General features: G+C 41.5%; 1 protein-coding gene across 4 annotated transcripts in view; it reads left to right on the top strand.

Annotated features, from left to right (window-relative positions):
- The window catches only part of DCAF6 (DDB1 and CUL4 associated factor 6), a 95,967-nt gene that overhangs the window by 56,286 nt on the left and 21,793 nt on the right, over positions 1 to 17,888 (top strand). For 3 of the 4 annotated variants that reach the window (XM_085850409.1, XM_085850406.1, XM_085850408.1), the window contains 3 exons: positions 4,756 to 5,479; positions 9,545 to 9,646; positions 9,897 to 9,935. In XM_085850409.1, the coding sequence (XP_085706535.1) occupies positions 4,756 to 5,479; positions 9,545 to 9,646; positions 9,897 to 9,935 (865 nt within the window). The remainder of the gene's footprint in view (positions 1 to 4,755; positions 5,480 to 9,544; positions 9,647 to 9,896; positions 9,936 to 17,888) is intronic. The other variant, XM_085850407.1, reaches the window with a different exon arrangement.

Below are 17,888 nucleotides of genomic sequence, written 5' to 3'. Positions count from 1 at the left end.
ATCTTTCTCTATCTATCTCTATCTTTCTCTATCTATCTCTATCTTTCTCTATCTATCTCTATCTTTCTCTATCTATCTCTCTTTCTCTATCTATCTCTATCTTTCTCTATCTATCTCTATCTTTCTCTATCTATCTCTATCTTTCTCTATCTATCTCTATCTTTCTCTATCTATCTCTATCTTTCTCTATCTATCTCTATCTTTCTCTTTCTCTTTCTCTCTTTCTCTTTCTATCTCTCTTTCTCTTTCTATCTCTCTTTCTCTATCTATCTCTCTTTCTCTATCTATCTCTCTTTCTCTATCTATCTCTCTTTCTCTATCTATCTCTCTTTCTCTATCTATCTCTCTTTCTCTATCTATCTCTCTTTCTCTATCTATCTCTCTTTCTCTATCTATCTCTCTTTCTCTATCTATCTCTCTTTGTCTATCTATCTCTCTTGTTCTATCTATCACTGTTTCTCTATCTATCTCTCTTTCTCTATCTATCTCTCTTTCTCTATCTATCTCTCTTTCTCTATCTATCTCTCTTTCTCTATCTATCTCTCTTTCTCTATCTATCTCTCTTTCTCTATCTATCTCTCTTTCTCTATCTATCTCTCTTTCTCTATCTATCTCTCTTTCTCTATCTATCTCTCTTTCTCTATCTATCTCTCTTTCTCTATCTATCTCTCTTTCTCTATCTATCTCTCTTTCTCTATCTATCTCTCTTTCTCTATCTATCTCTCTTTCTCTATCTATCTCTCTTTCTCTATCTATCTATCTATCTCCTTTCTCTCCACCTTTCTCTCCACCTTTCTCTCCACCTTTCTCTCCACCTTTCTCTCCACCTTTCTCTCCACCTTTCTCTCCACCTTTCTCTCCACCTTTCTCTCCACCTTTCTCTCCACCTTTCTCTCCACCTTTCTCTCCACCTTTCTCTCCACCTTTCTCTCCACCTTTCTCTCCACCTTTCTCTCCACCTTTCTCTCCACCTTTCTCTCCCCCTTTCTCTCCCCCTTTCTCTCCCCCTTTCTCTCCCTTTTTCTCTCTCTCTCTCCTCATCTGGCAAACCCATCCCATTTACTCCATTACGAAAAATAATCCTCTTGGAGTTCAGTCACTCACTATCAGCTGTGATCTTTCTTGGGCAAACCACACTTCTGAGTTGGCCTCCAAGGCCAGTTGCTGACCTGGCATCCTCTCTCGTGCAAAGTCCTTACTCGGCACACATGAACTCTTATCCACCTGCAAGGCCTTCGTCTGCAGCTTGATGGAGTACTGTTCTCTCTTTTGGGCTGGCACCCCTGCCTCACACCTTGCTCAGCTTGACACCGTGGAAACCAAGATCTTCAAGATTATTGGAATCTCCCACGATGAACAACTTGGCCAGGTCACCTCTTCTACCACCTCATTGCTGGTCTTACACCCTTTGCTCTTTCCGTGCAACGTCCCCCCTCCCCCCACAGGTTTCTGCAGGGTGCACTTGCTCCACCAGCAACCCCCTTTGGGTAAAACTCTCAAAATCTAGAATCGCTGCTCACCTCCACTCATTCATTCCTCTTTTTTTTCCCCTGCCTGTGGAATAAATTTCCACATTCTCTTCAATGTCATTCTTCAAGACAGTTGTTCATCACCATCTCAGATCATCCCCCATTCAAAACCATGATTTTTCTACCCCCCAATAACCCTCACCAAGTCCACCTCCTTCTAAATTCCCAGTTCTTCCTTCCCAAGAGTTTGCTTCTGCATGCATGTTGTCCATTCTGTGCATCCTATCTTATCCCTAATTCTTCCCCACATCCCTTATTTATCCAATTCTCCCTTTATTAGGTCATCTCCACCGAGATGATCTAATAAAGCCGGACCAAATGTCCATCCATCCGTCAACAATTTTTCTTTCAAATCTTGATGAAACTTAGTATGTGGGTAAAGGTCGATGAGTGTTGCACAACTATATAACTTTTGTCCGGGTTAAAGGTCAGGGTCAAGGTCACGAGGTCACGTAAGTTATAAAAATCGCCATTTTCAAAACTTATCTCGTCTGCCATTCTACAAGATATTCGGCAACTGTTTATTGATTATGATAGTAAAAAATATTATCTTGTATCTAACTGGACAGATTTTTGAATTTCCTTCCCGTTCGATCGTCACGTGATCTGGAAGATGGCCAAAAACGCCGATGCGATTCGCAAGGAAGGAGAAATGAAATATAAATATAAAACACATTTTTAGCCTTTTATATTTATACATTTTCCGCCGAAGGTGCAAAAGTTTCAAAACCCGAAATGTAAACGTCGGCATTTATTTTCAAAATATAATTTTGTGCGTGCGCGCCAAAATGCCGAGTCATCTTTAACCAAACTGTACAGTTCGAGCTGCGCAGTAGTCTTAGTTCATAACTGAACATTGAGAACTTGTGGTATTATAGAGATGACCGTCACCCCCACACGGGGGTAATTGTTCTGTTCCTCAACCCTGCTGATGGTGTGTTTCCTCTCCCCCCCCCCCTCCACCCTACGCCACCCCCTTTCTACTGTTGCTTTTGATCTGTTACATCTTGATCCGTTCTATGTTCTATCTCCTTCATGAGCCTCTACTTTGTATGCAAACAAAATACTAACCGAGTGTCAAGTGTCATTTATCAGCTCGATTTTATATTTACATGTCTTGCTCACCATTAAATATATTGTTGCGAATTCGCGCCCGCCGGCGTGCAAGCGGCCACGTAACTCGAATCGCGGCACGTCGCCCACCGGACGGACAATTCCGTCTTGACCCTCTCGGACTAACGCCGGGAACTAGTCACGGGTGGGCCTTTCGGCCTCACCACGATCGTGCCAATCGGCCCCCCGCGTGGGATAGGGTTGTTCGCCAAATTCGACCTACCTAAGTACCCACACGGAGGGTAGACTGGGCGATCGCACCTCGCCGCAGGTCGACTTCGAACACGGGCCACTTTAAGCGACCCGTTCCGTACTATCGGGATAACCGAGCGGTGTTATCATCAACCTCGACGGTTCCGATTAATTATTGGGCGTATTTAGCCCACGACCAACCCTTTACGTGAAGTAAGATGGAGTTTCAATTAAAGAAAAGACGAAGCGAAACGGGAAAAACAGTTCAAGATAAGGCACATTTATTCCGTGGCAAACGGAAAGCACACATATACAATTACAACAATTATGCACCAAAAGCAAATGTAAAAGAAACACAACAATTATGCACCAAAAGCAATTGCAACAAAAGAAACACAATGCAGATCTACTACCGACTACGCGAGCACACGGCAACACTTACACAGTTTTACTTTACAGACGGCGCCGACAACACATATACTCAAAATCAAAAGAAAAAGGGGCCACCCTCAACTACAAGGGGGCAGACGGGCCTGGGGCCGAGACCGCGTGGAGCCTACCCGTCTTGTGATTAGCCGCAAAATGGCGGCGGTGCCCCGACTCCGCGCTCCTCCGCAGGTTTCGTTGGCACTGCGTGGAATGGGGTGGGAACGGGCCCCCCTTTTCGCACTATCTCAGCAGGGGGGGTTGTTGATGCTCTGGGGAAAGAGGATAGCTGGCTTGGTTGGGTCCCGCGACGAGCGACTCCACTGCGCCCTCGACCGCGTTCCCGGATTCTCCTCTCTGCAGCTCCCTGACAGACTCTGAACCCCGACAGACCGACTCTCCTCCAGACCTGTCTTGACTGCTGCTGCCACACTTCGCCGCCGCCGCCACCACCACCACAACTCGCCCGAGCCCGAAACAGAAACTCTCTACTCTCTACCGACTCCGCGCTCGGCGCTTTATAGTGCAGCAGGAGAAACCATATGCAGATTTTCGGATCAGGATGGGCTCGGGGGCGGAGCCACGCTCACCCATTGGACGGAGGAAAAGTGGGCGTGAATCATTCCTGATCCGCGAATCTGCATATATCGATTCTACTCTGACGCGCCTGGAGGCGGGGCCAAATCGCCCCGCGCTTAATGATTGGAGGGATCGGAAGTGGGCGTGAATCATTCCTGATCCGACTTCCCCTCGGAAAGGCCGCTTTTTGTACCCGCGGCTCAGCGCGCGTCCCGCACGAGGCCAGGACAGCCTGACGCTCGGCGCCCACAATCGGTGCGGGAATGGCCGCAGAAGGAGGAGAGGTGAGGGTGGTGGAGGGTTTGTTGTGGCGATGATGGCCATGGCGACGCTTGGAATGGCGGTGATGCGATGGTTGCGAGAGCGAGTTGTGAAGGTAAAGGCCGTGGCTGTTGGCGTTGTTGTTGTTGTGAAGCGGCGTTGTGGTTGTTGTGTGATGGAGGTTGAGACGTGGTTGGTTCAAAATAAAGATAGAACAGAAAAACGGCTATCTTAAAGGGTCGCAGCCCGAATGAATGACATTTATTCCCACTAAACAACGGGTTTGGGGCTAACTACACATTTACTTACAGAGATACCTCACCTACGGGACCTGAATGGTGGTTTGCGAATTTCCTCAACCACAACAATATATTCTGTCACAGATGATAGGAATTAAACTTGGAAATCACATTATAAGTGATGTTTTTGCCAGTTTTTTCAGATTTCGTATAATTTGCTGAAATGCCAGGTCCAGAATTTAGTTGTCCTCAGCTCTGAATATTTATGACAGCTGTTGATTCTTACTCGTAGCTAAAGTGTTTAACTAGTTTTATAATAATTTAACTCATTGTCGTAAGAGCTGTGATGATTTTCGGCATTTATTTTAAACACATATACGAGTGGTTATTTGTCATATTTTGACTTCTCTTTGCAGATTCATCTGTGCAGAGACAGTTGGATGTTATGTCTTTGCAAGAGAAAGGGGAAGAGAAAAGCGAGGAAGTGAGTGGTCAGAACATGACAGAGAGGCCAGCAGAAGATGGAATACATCAAGTGGAGGAGAGTGAGAAGGAAAGACCGCAGGAAGAAGTGAGAGGAGCAGAAAAGGAAGACAGAAAAGTAATGGGAACAGGAGATCTCGAGGAAAAGTGCAAGGATGAGAGAAAGAAAGAAGCTGAACCAGAAGATGGAGACAGATTAAAAGGTGGAGAACAAATTAATACAGAGATGGTCAAAAATTGTAAAAGGGAGAAGAATGAAGAGGAAATTAAAGCTGAGGAATTAGATGTAGAAGAAAGGAGAGCCGAAGATAGAGTAGAAAACGTGTTACACGACTCAAACGACATAGGTGGGGGGACTAAGGAACATAGCATGGCTGAGGAAGGGGTTTTAGAAAGGGAGAAACGAGCGGTGGAAGAAACAGGAAAAGCAGAATCGAATAGTGGAACCGAAGAAAGGAATGAGGAGTCGGGGAGCAAAAGCACCAAGGGAAGAGATGTGGAGGGATGCACAGTGGGGAGGATGGAAATTGGACCTGAGAGGAGACACGAAGAGATGGGAAGAAGTGAAGCGAGAGACAGAAGTGCTGAAGACCCGGAATTCAGCTTGGAGGTTGGAACAGAGGGCACAGCAACAAACACAATTCAGCTGGGCCTCTGGTATTCTTATTCTTCTTTGTTTGTTTGTGTGTTTTTTTTTTTCTTGCACTTTTTAAACATATCTGCAACATTGCATTCATTTTATCACATCAAACTTTGTGGTTGGGTTGTGTTTTTGTGAGTTAAACCCACATTATTCATACATTCTGAAGTCAATTTATTTAAAGGGATGTACCAAGTTGTTTAATGTGACCTGAATTGTGCTTTGCATTAAGTTACTTGAGTATCCTTATAATATATTCCATATTTCTGTCGATTTGTGCTTCCGTGTCGGAAATAAATGTGAAAGAAGGATCTCGTGATTTAAGAGACGGTGCATGCAAGTCGTTTTTTTTTAGCCGTGCGATCCTGTGCACATGCACACCCCCCAAGTCCCATTTTTCTCATTCATGTCACCATCAAACACCCATTTTTATATTCTCCAACCTCTTAAAGAAGAGGCTACAGGGAAGCAGGACTCGCTGCTTCCCTTTCTTGCAGTAATGGAAGATCAATGATGTGATGTGAATAGGTAAGAAACGTGAATTTTTAAAATTTCTTTATTTATTTGTTTATTTTTAAGCAGGGATTTAATTTTGACATTAAATTGACAGTCCTGAATACCATTATGGAAACATAAATAAATTATTCAATAACAACCTGGAATGTCCTTTTAAGGTTCTCGAGGAAACTCGGTGCTGCGTGTATATGGTCCTCATTACTTGCTTTACAAATATTTCCTTCATGCTCAAATTTTTAGTTTGCTCTTGCCATGATAGCATGATAATTTTTAGGTCATTTTTGGGGATTGTAATTTTTACTGAAACACGTGCTTGATGCTGAATAACAAAAATAATTTGCCAACTCGTGCAAAGAGCTTCAGGCTATCAACTCTCCCAGTCTACAAATGGAATTTAAAATTGTATGGCAACAACCAACTTGTACAAGACACATAAATATCACAATAAGAGGAAGCAGTGGAAAAAATCGATTGAGAAACAATCCTACACTGGGTTGAACACCTCACAGTTGGAGATACCTTGATGTGTCCTGAATGAAGCTGGGTTGCCTCAGGTGATGTCTACAGATGCCTCATACTGGTTGATTGGTGGTGAGCTGCAGCCTTCTCTTGTGTGGTGGAAGTTGTACCTTTTTGTTTTTATCAAAAGAGAGTACCTGTGTTCGTGGCTGCAGAATGGCAGCTAACAACATCCATCTTGCTTAACATGACTGCTTGCATGATGTAAGATGTGAAAAGTCAACATTTATTTAGAAGACACATGGAGACACACAACAGTAACAATAAAGAAGACACAACAAAACACAATGTGTGATGCAAAATGCAAAATGCAACATTTTGCATTTTGCATTTAGAAGACACACAACAAAACAAAATGATGACAGATAATAAATTGAAGTTTCGTTTGTATGATATTTATACCTCCCACGATGAGGCTAAATGAAGAACTTGGCCTATTGCTCTTATATCCCAGGCAGGTCGGTGGCCACTTTTTTATTGCTTCCCTTCCAGTGACCTCTCTCTCTCTCTCTCTCTCTCTCTCTCTCTCTCTCTCTCTCTCTCTCTCTCTCTCTCTCTCTCTCTCTCTCGATCTCTCTCGATCTCTCTCGATCTCTCTCGATCTCTCTCGATATCTCTCGATATCTCTCTCGATATCTCTCTCGATATCTCTCTCGATATCTCTCTCGATATCTCTCTCGATATCTCTCTCGATATCTCTCTCGATATCTCTCTCGATATCTCTCTCGATATCTCTCTCGATATCTCTCTCGATATCTCTCTCGATATCTCTCTCGATATCTCTCTCGATATCTCTCTCGATATCTCTCTCGATATCTCTCTCGATATCTCTCTCGATATCTCTCTCGATATCTCTCTCGATATCTCTCTCGATATCTCTCTCGATATCTCTCTCGATATCTCTCTCGATATCTCTCTCGATATCTCTCTCGATATCTCTCTCGATATCTCTCTCGATATCTCTCTCGATATCTCTCTCGATATCTCGATATCTCTCTCGATATCTCTCTCGATATCTCTCTCGATATCTCTCTCGATATCTCTCTCGATATCTCTCTCGATATCTCTCTCGATATCTCTCTCGATATCTCTCTCGATATCTCTCTCGATATCTCTCTCGATATCTCTCTCGATATCTCTCTCGATATCTCTCTCGATATCTCTCTCGATATCTCTATATCTCTATCTCTATCTCGATATCTCTCTCTCCCTCGATATCTCTCTCTCTCCCTCGATATATCTCTCTCTCTCTCCCTCGATATATATATCTCTCTCTCTCTCTCTCTCTCTCTCGACCTCTCGACCTCTCTCTCTCTCTCTCTCGACCTCTCTCTCTCTCTCTCGACCTCTCTCTCTCTCTCTCGACCTCTCTCTCTCTCGGCCTCTCTCTCGACCTCTCTCTCTCTCGACCTCTCTCTCGACCTCTCGACCTCTCTCTCTCTCTCTCTCCAGGCCTCTCTCTCTCTCTCCAGATCTCTCTCTCTCTCTCTCGACCTCTCTCTCTCGACCTCTCGACCTCTCTCTCTCGACCTCTCGACCTCTCTCTCTCGACCTCTCGACCTCTCGACCTCTCGACCTCTCGACCTCTCGACCTCTCTCTCTCGACCTCTCTCTCGACCTCTCGACCTCTCTCTCGACCTCTCGACCTCTCTCTCTCTCTCTCGACCTCTCTCTCTCTCTCTCGACCTCTCTCTCTCTCTCGACCTCTCTCTCTCTCTCTCGACCTCTCTCTCTCTCTCTCGACCTCTCTCTCTCTCTCTCGACCTCTCTCTCTCGACCTCTCTCTCTCGACCTCTCTCTCTCGACCTCTCTCTCTCGACCTCTCTCTCTCGACCTCTGTCTCTCGACCTCTCTCTCTCTCTCTCGACCTCTCTCTCTCTCTCTCGACCTCGCTCTCTCTCGACCTCTCTCTCTCTCTCGACCTCGCTCTCTCTCTCTCTCTCTCTCTCTCTCTCGACCTCGCTCTCTCTCTCTCTCTCTCTCTCGACCTCGCTCTCTCTCTCTCTCTCTCTCTCCACCTCGCTCTCTCTCTCTCTCTCTCTCTCGACCTCGCTCTCTCTCTCTCTCGACCTCGACCTCGACCTCGACCTCGCTCTCTCGACCCCTCGCTCTCTCGACCCCTCTCTCTCTCGACCCTCTCTCTCTCTCTCTCTCTCTCTCTCTCTCTCTCTCTCTCTCTCTCTCTCTCTCTCTCTCTCTCTCTCTCTCTCTCTCTCCCCCTCTCCCTCTCCCTCGACCTCGCTCTCTCTCGACCTCGCTCTCTCTCTCTCTCTCTCTACCTTGCTGTCTCTCGCTCGCTCTCGACCTCTCGACCTCTGACCCCTTCCACCTCCAAGATGCACGTGTTCTTCCAGTAACACCCTCCTTCTTCAACTCTCAAAATCCAGGCTTTCCCCACACTTCCACTTTTGTTCCTTTTCTCCCGCGTTTGTGGAACTGCCATCAAGAAACAGTTGACTTGCACTTTTCCCTCCAGGGTTTCAAGAAAGTAGTACATCACCACCATCTCATATCATCCTCCATACCTGCGATCTTCACTCCTCAAATTAACACTGCCTCACTCAACCCTTTACTTGCAGGTGGTGACTGTGTTTTCTTCACACATCCCCCTCCCCTCTCTTTTATTGTTACTTCATCCCCTTGCTTGGTGTGTCCAACAGTGGCACAACTGTTACTACATTACCTTTTTAGCTTCTATCATGTCGTGCTTCCATGAGCCTCACTTTTGCATTAACAAAACTGATGCAAGGCCTATGCGAGTTAAAAGGCTAAACAAGTATTTTGTAAAAGAACATTTGCATTTATTATTGTACACAGTCGTAATAACAGCTGCAGTGGGATGGAAATTTGTACAACCTTTCTTCATTTTATACTTAATTTCTGTTTTTGTTGGTCGTTTGTTTTATTGATATGACTGTACTTGAGATGGTTTATTATTATGTTTTTTTTTTGGACTCATCCCTGCATTGTGCAATATCAAACTATTCCTGCAATGATACCCCGGTTTATTTTGCTTTATGTGATGTCCTTGTTTATTCCTTGGATAGGGAGGGTGTCAGAGGGCGGGGCATTGGCACGGACTCGGTCAATCGGCAGTCCGCTGACAATGAGAGCGATTCCAACAATCCCCAAATCCTCAGGATGAGAAGGTAATTTTTGTATTTGTCATTCAAGAAATAGCCAAATATTTTCCTGCTCATTCATATGAATCGAGTTGCATTATGTGTTGCACATTATTCTGATTGAAGTGTGGTATTCTCTGGTAATGTGACCTGCAGTCAATGTACTCACCCTTGTTGTCAAACATGCATCCATAACCACATTGCAGCACATCATTTTTTTTTCATTCCCAAGTATGTGTGGTAAAATACAGTGTGGTGTATGTTGTTATCTCCTTAGGGCTTTTAGTCATAACATCTCAATGAGAGATCTGCTCAGGTAATTGAACTGTTACCATGGTGAAATTTCAATGCACCTTTGATTCACTCACTTGGGTTTTCACCCGGTATTTAACCAACCGATAAGGTGAATGGAAAACCCACTTATTGTTTGCCTGTTGCTTGTTCTGACAGCCATGTAAAAAAAACCTAACCTCACTTTTTGAGACATTGTCCTATAATATATTCTTTTGTTGTGGGGAAGTGGTGAAAATATTTAAGTTGACTGTATCCTGACCTCCCTTTACACACATAGTGCACTCAAATGTACAGGGTGGCCTGAAAGTCGCTTTATCCCTTGCTATATTTCTCGCACCTACCTTCCCCTCCACCCTACTCTACCGTGGTATGCAGCAATACTGACTGATGCGGGAATCAGGAAGTTAGACAGCATGGTTGGCACAAGTTGTTAGTGTCTAGGAGTGTTTCGATGCAAGTAAGGGCAAATGGGTCAAATAATTGCTTAAGTGTGGACAGCTTTTGTGGAATGCTTTGGAAAACCTTCTCCACCATGGCCACCACGGAGTCCAGATCTAATGACTCCAGACACTCTTTGTGGGGCTTCATCAAGGAGAAAGTGTCGACAAACCAGAATAGGACTGGTGAAGAGTTGCACACTGCAGTCGTGGCCTTTTCGCACAGGTGACTCCACAGATGCTATATAAGATGTCCAAGAGGACTTGGTGACAAACTCCGTAGTGCAGGGAGAATGATGGAGCACATATAGGTTCTATGACTGATTGATTAATTATTGAAAGTACTACACCATAAAACCTGTATATTGAAAGAGTTGAAGAACAAATGGTTTACTGGGGAGGGGTGAAGCAACATTCAGGCCACCCTGTACACAGTATACACGAATGGATCATGATATGATCCTCTTCAAATGTATCTCTCGGTATACCTGTTCCTCAGGAAATATACACAAACCCTGATTTACAGGGATTTGTTGCACTGTACACATCTTACACCCTGCACGCCAAATAAAAAATAGTTTCCTTTCATTTCAATCGATATATTCACACATATGTACGTTTTAAAGTGGATGTGCAAAGTATGATTAGAGGGGCATTCCGTCTTGTTTTGCACTTCAACAAATTTAAACCATCCCATTAATCTTCAAGTCTGGAATGTAATGAAGGGGAACTTCAAGCTGTTAGAGAATGACCCTGAAAGTGCCTCCCTCCCCACCCCCAAACGATCATCTCTCAACTATCTTAAGTGGGAAAGGAATTTTCAAAATTCCCCAGGGAAAGGACCATTACTTGACATCCTGACCATCTGAGCTCCCACCAGGAACATTTATATTGTTACGGCATCGACACACGCGCCGAGCTCAAGAGGTGCGTACTCAGACCCGCCATCACTGCCAACCTTGAGGCAGCCAGCCACGGATAACAACAACCAACCGCGAACGTTAAGCAACCGTGAATGCCGGCAAAAGCAATTACACCGAGCAGGGCCCTCACGTCCGTAGCCGAGTTACCTACTCGGTACAACTACCTGAGCTCATGTCCACACCCTCAGTGCGCACTCGTATCGCTGCCAGTGAAACATGGAGTGCAGCGCTGGCTAACCCACTGAGCCAATCAGTGGGGCAAAGAAACTTCCCATCTATCTATTACATCCACACTTTGCCAATTACCAGTAAAATGAAGGAAAGGACAACCGAGACAGATCTGAAAATGTAACAACTATTTATTTACACACAATAGCAAGGCAGTAATTATGAATCATGTATTTACATAGCAACAGCCATCTTTATGTACACAGGCAAGCAATCAACAAACAATTAATCAAGCACATATTTACAAGCAGGCAAAAGACAGAAGAACAGGCTTACACCTAACACGTATTTCCCTCTTATACAGACTTGCTTAGACAACAGACAATCGCCATCATTCAATCCAGGAAGAAGGAGACAAGAAGAATTGAGAAGAAAGAAGCAGAACGAAGTGTGAGGGCGATTCCTCCCTTACCTCACGCAACCATGCAGAGTTAGTTTCTCATAAAATATTGTGAGGGGGTTCAAGATGGGAAATATGGGCAGTGAGGTGTTGGTGTTGTTGTGTCAGAAGCATTTGGTGCGAGTGTCTATGGAGCTGCGTGACACCACGGGGGGACTGCACCGTGCTCCTTGGCCCATAGGCTATTTGTCTCCGGCCCCAGCAGGACTTGCGTCCACGCCTCATATCCCAGTGCGACTGACACTCCGCACCCTTGGTGCATCAACAGCCCCCGGGGCATCAACAACACTGTGAATGCATTTGCATTCCTTTTCTGAAAGCCACTTGGGCTGGGCATGGTTTTGACAGTGTAAACGTCAGGCAAGCATCTTCCTCATTGGTGCGTATCCGACGGGGGGCGGGGTGCAGTGGAAAATCTCGTGTCATGCTGTGGAGATAGCCACGGGTGCCCCCAGCCCCTCGCCCCACGCAAGGCAGCCAACAGCACCTTCGCCCCTCCCCTCACATGGCCAGCGCTCCACCAAACAGTGCGTATTGCATATGCGAGATGTCCTTTGCACTGTACAGCATATGGGAGGAGTGTTGTACTTTACTTCATATTTGAGAAGCATTGTCCCACGTGACAAACGCAGGAGAATGTAGGGAGGATAAATGGGGGAAGGTAATTCAGTACCGGTCCAGCGGATTCATTGTTTCTTATCCTGAGGGATAGATGTTTGGCGGTGAATAATAAAAGAAGGAAGTTGGATGAATGGTGAGGGAGATAGATACAGACGGACTGAAGGACGAGAATAAACGAACTGCAGGATTGAAGGATAGACTGATGGTATGAAGGAGGGAGGAGTTATTTAATTGAGGTTTGGTGAGGTGGTTTGTTGGTGGATTGAGGAGATTCAAAACCAGGTAGAGAAGGGAAAGATCACACCAGGAATAAACAGACTAACCTCAATGCACCACCCCCCCCCAACAAACCTCTGGAGAGGAGGCAAAGGTCTTTCCACAACATAAACGAATGAAATAACTCATTCTGAGGAATCCTATGTGTACATGAATGCTCTTCCGCGGGATATATTTTCAAAACCGAAACGTGCAATGATATTCGCTGAGTTGCTGTAACACCTGCTCTTTCAAGACAACCACTTCCATCTCAGGGCTCAAAAGCAGTATTAATATCACAAACCACTTCGATTTGCCTCGATCGATAAATTATTGATGTATGTATAATGTGAATTCTTTCCAACACTAAAATATAAAAGATCAATGTTTGTTTCTTCATTTTTATAGTTGTTTGAAATTTTTAATATTTGAACTTTGTTTGTATCCGTTAATCCATATACATTAATCGAAAGGTTATTCTTTTTCTCAAATTTAGGAATATCTGTTAGTGGCATTGGGAATTTAAAATCTTTAATGTCCAAGGTATTCTCATGTTTCATATATTGTTTTACTCTTTCTGAATTACAATTTGGTGGATGTGAGCAAGAACAGACCAGAAAAAACAAAGAAAACAAACCAGAGAAAACATTTATTATCATTGTTCTTAATATAAACAACTGCCTTCTTTAGTTTTATTTCTTTTGGTAATTCAATATAAGAAGAAGCTTTAAGAGGGTTTGATTTTAGAATGTGTATATCTAAAAAGATAATTTTAATATGAAATCCACTTCCTACCACTATATTATCAACATCCTCCTCTTGTCTTGATAGATCTTCATAAACCCCACTATTCAAAAAATCTTGAAATGATGTTATAAAATGAAGATCTGTTCTCATATAAGGAGTTTGTTCTTCATCTTGTCTTTTCATATTGATTTTCACTCCCAGATAAAACTTTAAAGTTTTCATTTATTTTAATGTCTTTCTAATAACTTTTTCAACATCAGGTTTTACTATTTTAATTGATTCAGTTATTGATGATGGACCGGGTTCTCCAAATTGAAAAATCCTTATGTTTATATGCCCTTTAAATGCCCCATCAGTGTTTTCAATATAATAGTCTCCCTTTACTTTAAACTCACTTTTCTTGTGTTTTTGTGATTGAAGATGTCAATTATACCTACTCTTCAAAACATCCTTTGAGCAGATATCACAATGTTTTCACAATAAGATATCACAATAAGAGAGACAAGTGGAGGATTTCTCCCATTTCTAATTCCTTTATTTGCTGGTTTAAGTGCGGTTGGAGCATTGACGGGTGGTATTTCAACAGCGGTGAAAACTGCCAATGAAAGGAAGGCTCAACTCCAGGCTCAAAAAGAATTGGAAAGACATAACAAAGAGTTGGAGAAACAAATTAGTGGAAGTGGTGTAATTGTAGATTTTGCTGAAAAACTTGGTCTGCCTGATAAAGTGAGATTGTTCGTTGGAGATATGCTTTCTTCTATCACACAAGCAGGTGTAAAATTAACGAAAAGAGGTAATGGATTATATCTTTCCAATAAATAAATGAGCATTGATGAGTGGTTTAAAGAATTTGGAAATAATACAACATCAAATTTACAAGTTGTCAAATATTGTAAGAAATTAAAAATTCATAATGTGGTTATTTGTATGAGAGATGAATTAACAAATGTGCCTAAACATACAAAGAATATTATTATGAACTTCGAAGATAATAATGGGAATGGTTCTCATTGGGTTTGTATTTTTAATAGTCAAGACAAATATTATTTTGATAGTTTTGGTCTTCCACCACCTGTTGAAGTCATAAAATTCTTACAGAATGGTGTTTATCAAACATTTCAAGTCCAAGAATTAAATTCCAAGTGTTGTGGTCAATTATGTCTATTTGTGTTTTTTCAACTCAACAAAAATAAAAATTTTTATGACATTATTTTTAATCCAATATAAATGACTTATGTTGGTAAAGATGGTTCTATCTTTGGTGTATCCCAAGAACTGGATATTGATTTATCAAATTATTACACAAAGACACAGGCTGAACGACATAAATATAATATAACCAAAAATATTAATATGAAAAATGCTTATAAATTAAAAAATTATCCAAGCCCGACTGACGCGAATGACTTGGTGAGATTAAGCGATTTATCACAATATATATATCCTTAAATAAAACGGCCGTGTATTCCAAAGATACAGAAGTGTTGATTTTATCTCCAGGTCATACAGAATTCACAGTTCGAATGAAAATAAATTTCTATAAAGAAGGGCGTATCGTTTGAGAATAGAACAATGGGGGTATGAGATGAATGATTTAAGGTATAATTGGTCATTTAAAATTGACCTAGAAGACCTGGAACAATTAAATCAGTCTTGCTAGGAAGAATATTATCCACTTGGTGTAGAAAATGAGTTTTGTGGAGCCACGTTTAGTAAACAACAAATAAAATAATTTAATAAGGGTGAATATAATAATGGTTTTGCCCTAGTTTATATCATGAAAACAGAAAAAACAGGATTATACATAATAAGTAAGGAAATACAAAATGATTTAACTATGGGAAGGTGTTTTGTGCCATAATATTATTCTAACATATATTTCTAATACATAAATGACAGCAAGAAGGCTTCAAGAAAATTATCATTTCTGTGTCCAAGCATACCTTCAAGAAAAGGGTATTCGGTATTTTAATAAATATGTTCTACAACATAAGAATGAGGTATTTTCAATAAAAGATTGGCATTATGCTGATGTTGATAAACCAACAACTTTAGATTTAATTAGAATGTTAAATAATGAAAAAATTATAAAGTTAAGAAAAGGTAAGACTCTTTTAGAAATTCAAAAGAAATTTTATTGGTTTCCTGTTGTAAAAAAAATTATTTTGGATACAGGAATAACAAGAAATCCTGATGAATATATGTATGATATTCTATGGGGTGTAAGCGATTCAAGGATAGTAAGGGACGAGGAAGTTCAAGAGAGAGAAGAGGAGGAAAAGGAGGAGAGGGAGAAGAAAGAGAAAGAGGAAAGAGAGAGAGAGAAAGAGAGAAAGAGAGAAAGAGAGAAAGAGCGAGAATGAATAAATAGGAAAATATGAAAATCGATGAGATTAAAAAAAGATTGGTGGTATTACAGAAAATAAGTCAACCCACCGAGGAGGAAAACGAAGAATTGACAAGTCTATTTGCAATACTTTCTACAAGACTATTGACATCGACAAGATATTCATTTTAATTCAAGTTTTTCATTTTTTTCTTAAATAAATGGAGGAGAGAGTGAAGGCATTTCTCAGGATTCTTTATGTTTTAAAAATTAAGATTCAAATGTACATGTTGGAAACTAAAAAGGTTTTTGCACTCTGCAGGAATTTTTCTCATAAATAAATGAGTTATTTTCTCAAATGTAAAAAGAAAACTAATACTAAAAATATTTCATATATTAAAAGTAAAAATAACAGGGTTATACAAAAAGGTATATGTTCGGTGTGTGGTTCAAAAAAAATCAATTTATCTCCAAACACAAACTCTGAGGAGATATACAAAAGTTTTTATCAGGAAGTAAATTTACAACTACTGGAATACCAGGGGAATTACATCTACCATGGTATTCTTTCTGTGGTCCAGGCACAAACTTGGATAAAAGATTAGATGAGACAGACAATCCTAAATCATGGAGTAAACCAATCAATAGAGTTGATGAAGTGTGCATGAGACACGATATTGATTATGGGAATACCACAACTTTGGAAGAAAAGCATGAAGCCGATAGAGAAATGTTGTATAATTTGTGTCTGATACAAAATCCAACCTTGAGAGAAAAAGTTGATCGGTTCATCGTGAAGATGATCAGTGCTAAATTGAAACTTGGACTTGGAAATTCAAAAAAATTATAGGCTCTAATGATGTCATTAAGACTGAAGAGCAATTAGCTGATGAATTACATCAACCAATATTCACAAAGTTTCGTAGAAGGAAGGTTTATTCCAAAGAAGTTGATTATATCTGGTCCGCTGATTTGATTGAACTAAATAATGATAAGGGGTACAAGTATGCTTTAACCGTTATTGATTTGAGGAGTAGATACGCATGGGTTGTCCCTTTAAAAAACAAAACAGGTAATACTCTTATGTTAGCCTTTCAACAGATATTTAATAAAAGTAGGAGAAAACCTAAAAAATTGTGGACTGATGAGGGGAGAGAGTTTTATAACAAGACATTTATGAATTTTCTAAAAAAATAACTATTACATTATACAGTACCTTTTAATGAAGGGAAGGCCGTTGCTGTTGAACGTTTTAATCGTACCTTAAAAGAGAGACTACATAAAAAATTCACAGAACTCTGTTCACAACAATGGTCATCTTTTATTCAGGATATTGTGGATTGGTATAATGACACGATTCACACGTCAACGAATATGAAATCATCAGAAACATTTACAAAATTAAAATATGAAAAAGAGATTAATATCAGAAAACCTAAGTTCAAAGTTGGTGATATCGTAAGAATATATAGGTGGAAATCTCATTTTGAAAAAGGTTATATTAAACGATGGACGAACTAACTTTTTTAAATTGTTTCTGTAATAAATACGGTTCCTTGGACTTACAAGATATATGATTTAGAATGGGAAGAGATTTTAGGTTCATTTTATTCACAGGAATTACAAAAGACAAAACTAAGCACATAATACCCATGGGAGCAATGGGTTGGTCCTTCACTCCCTCCTACTATACACCGTTGTGGACACTCGAGGGCCAAGTCCGAGGTGTATAACAGTATATAATGTGTGTGAAGGGGGACGTTCTTAGATCTGTGAACCCCAAACACAGAATCCTCAACTGAATAGTCAAGGCTTAACGTGTGTGTGTGTGTGTGTGTGTGTGTGTGTGTGTGTGTGTGTGTGTGTGTGTGTGTGTGTGTGTGTGTGTGTGTGTGTGTGTTTGCAATGGGAGCAATGGGTTGGCGCTTCACTCCCTCCTACTATACACCGTTGTGGACACTCGAGGGCCAAGTCCGAGGTGTATAACAGTATATAATGTGTGTCAAGGGGGACGTTCTTAGATCTGTGAACCCCAAAC

Source organism: Eptatretus burgeri, chromosome 12 (assembly GCF_056783735.1).
Source record: "Eptatretus burgeri isolate ZD-2024b chromosome 12, Ebu_testis_v1, whole genome shotgun sequence".
NCBI lineage: Eukaryota > Metazoa > Chordata > Myxini > Myxiniformes > Myxinidae > Eptatretus > Eptatretus burgeri.
The sequence above is the reverse complement of the archived record's forward strand: the minus strand, read 5'-3'. Positions and strand labels throughout refer to the sequence as shown.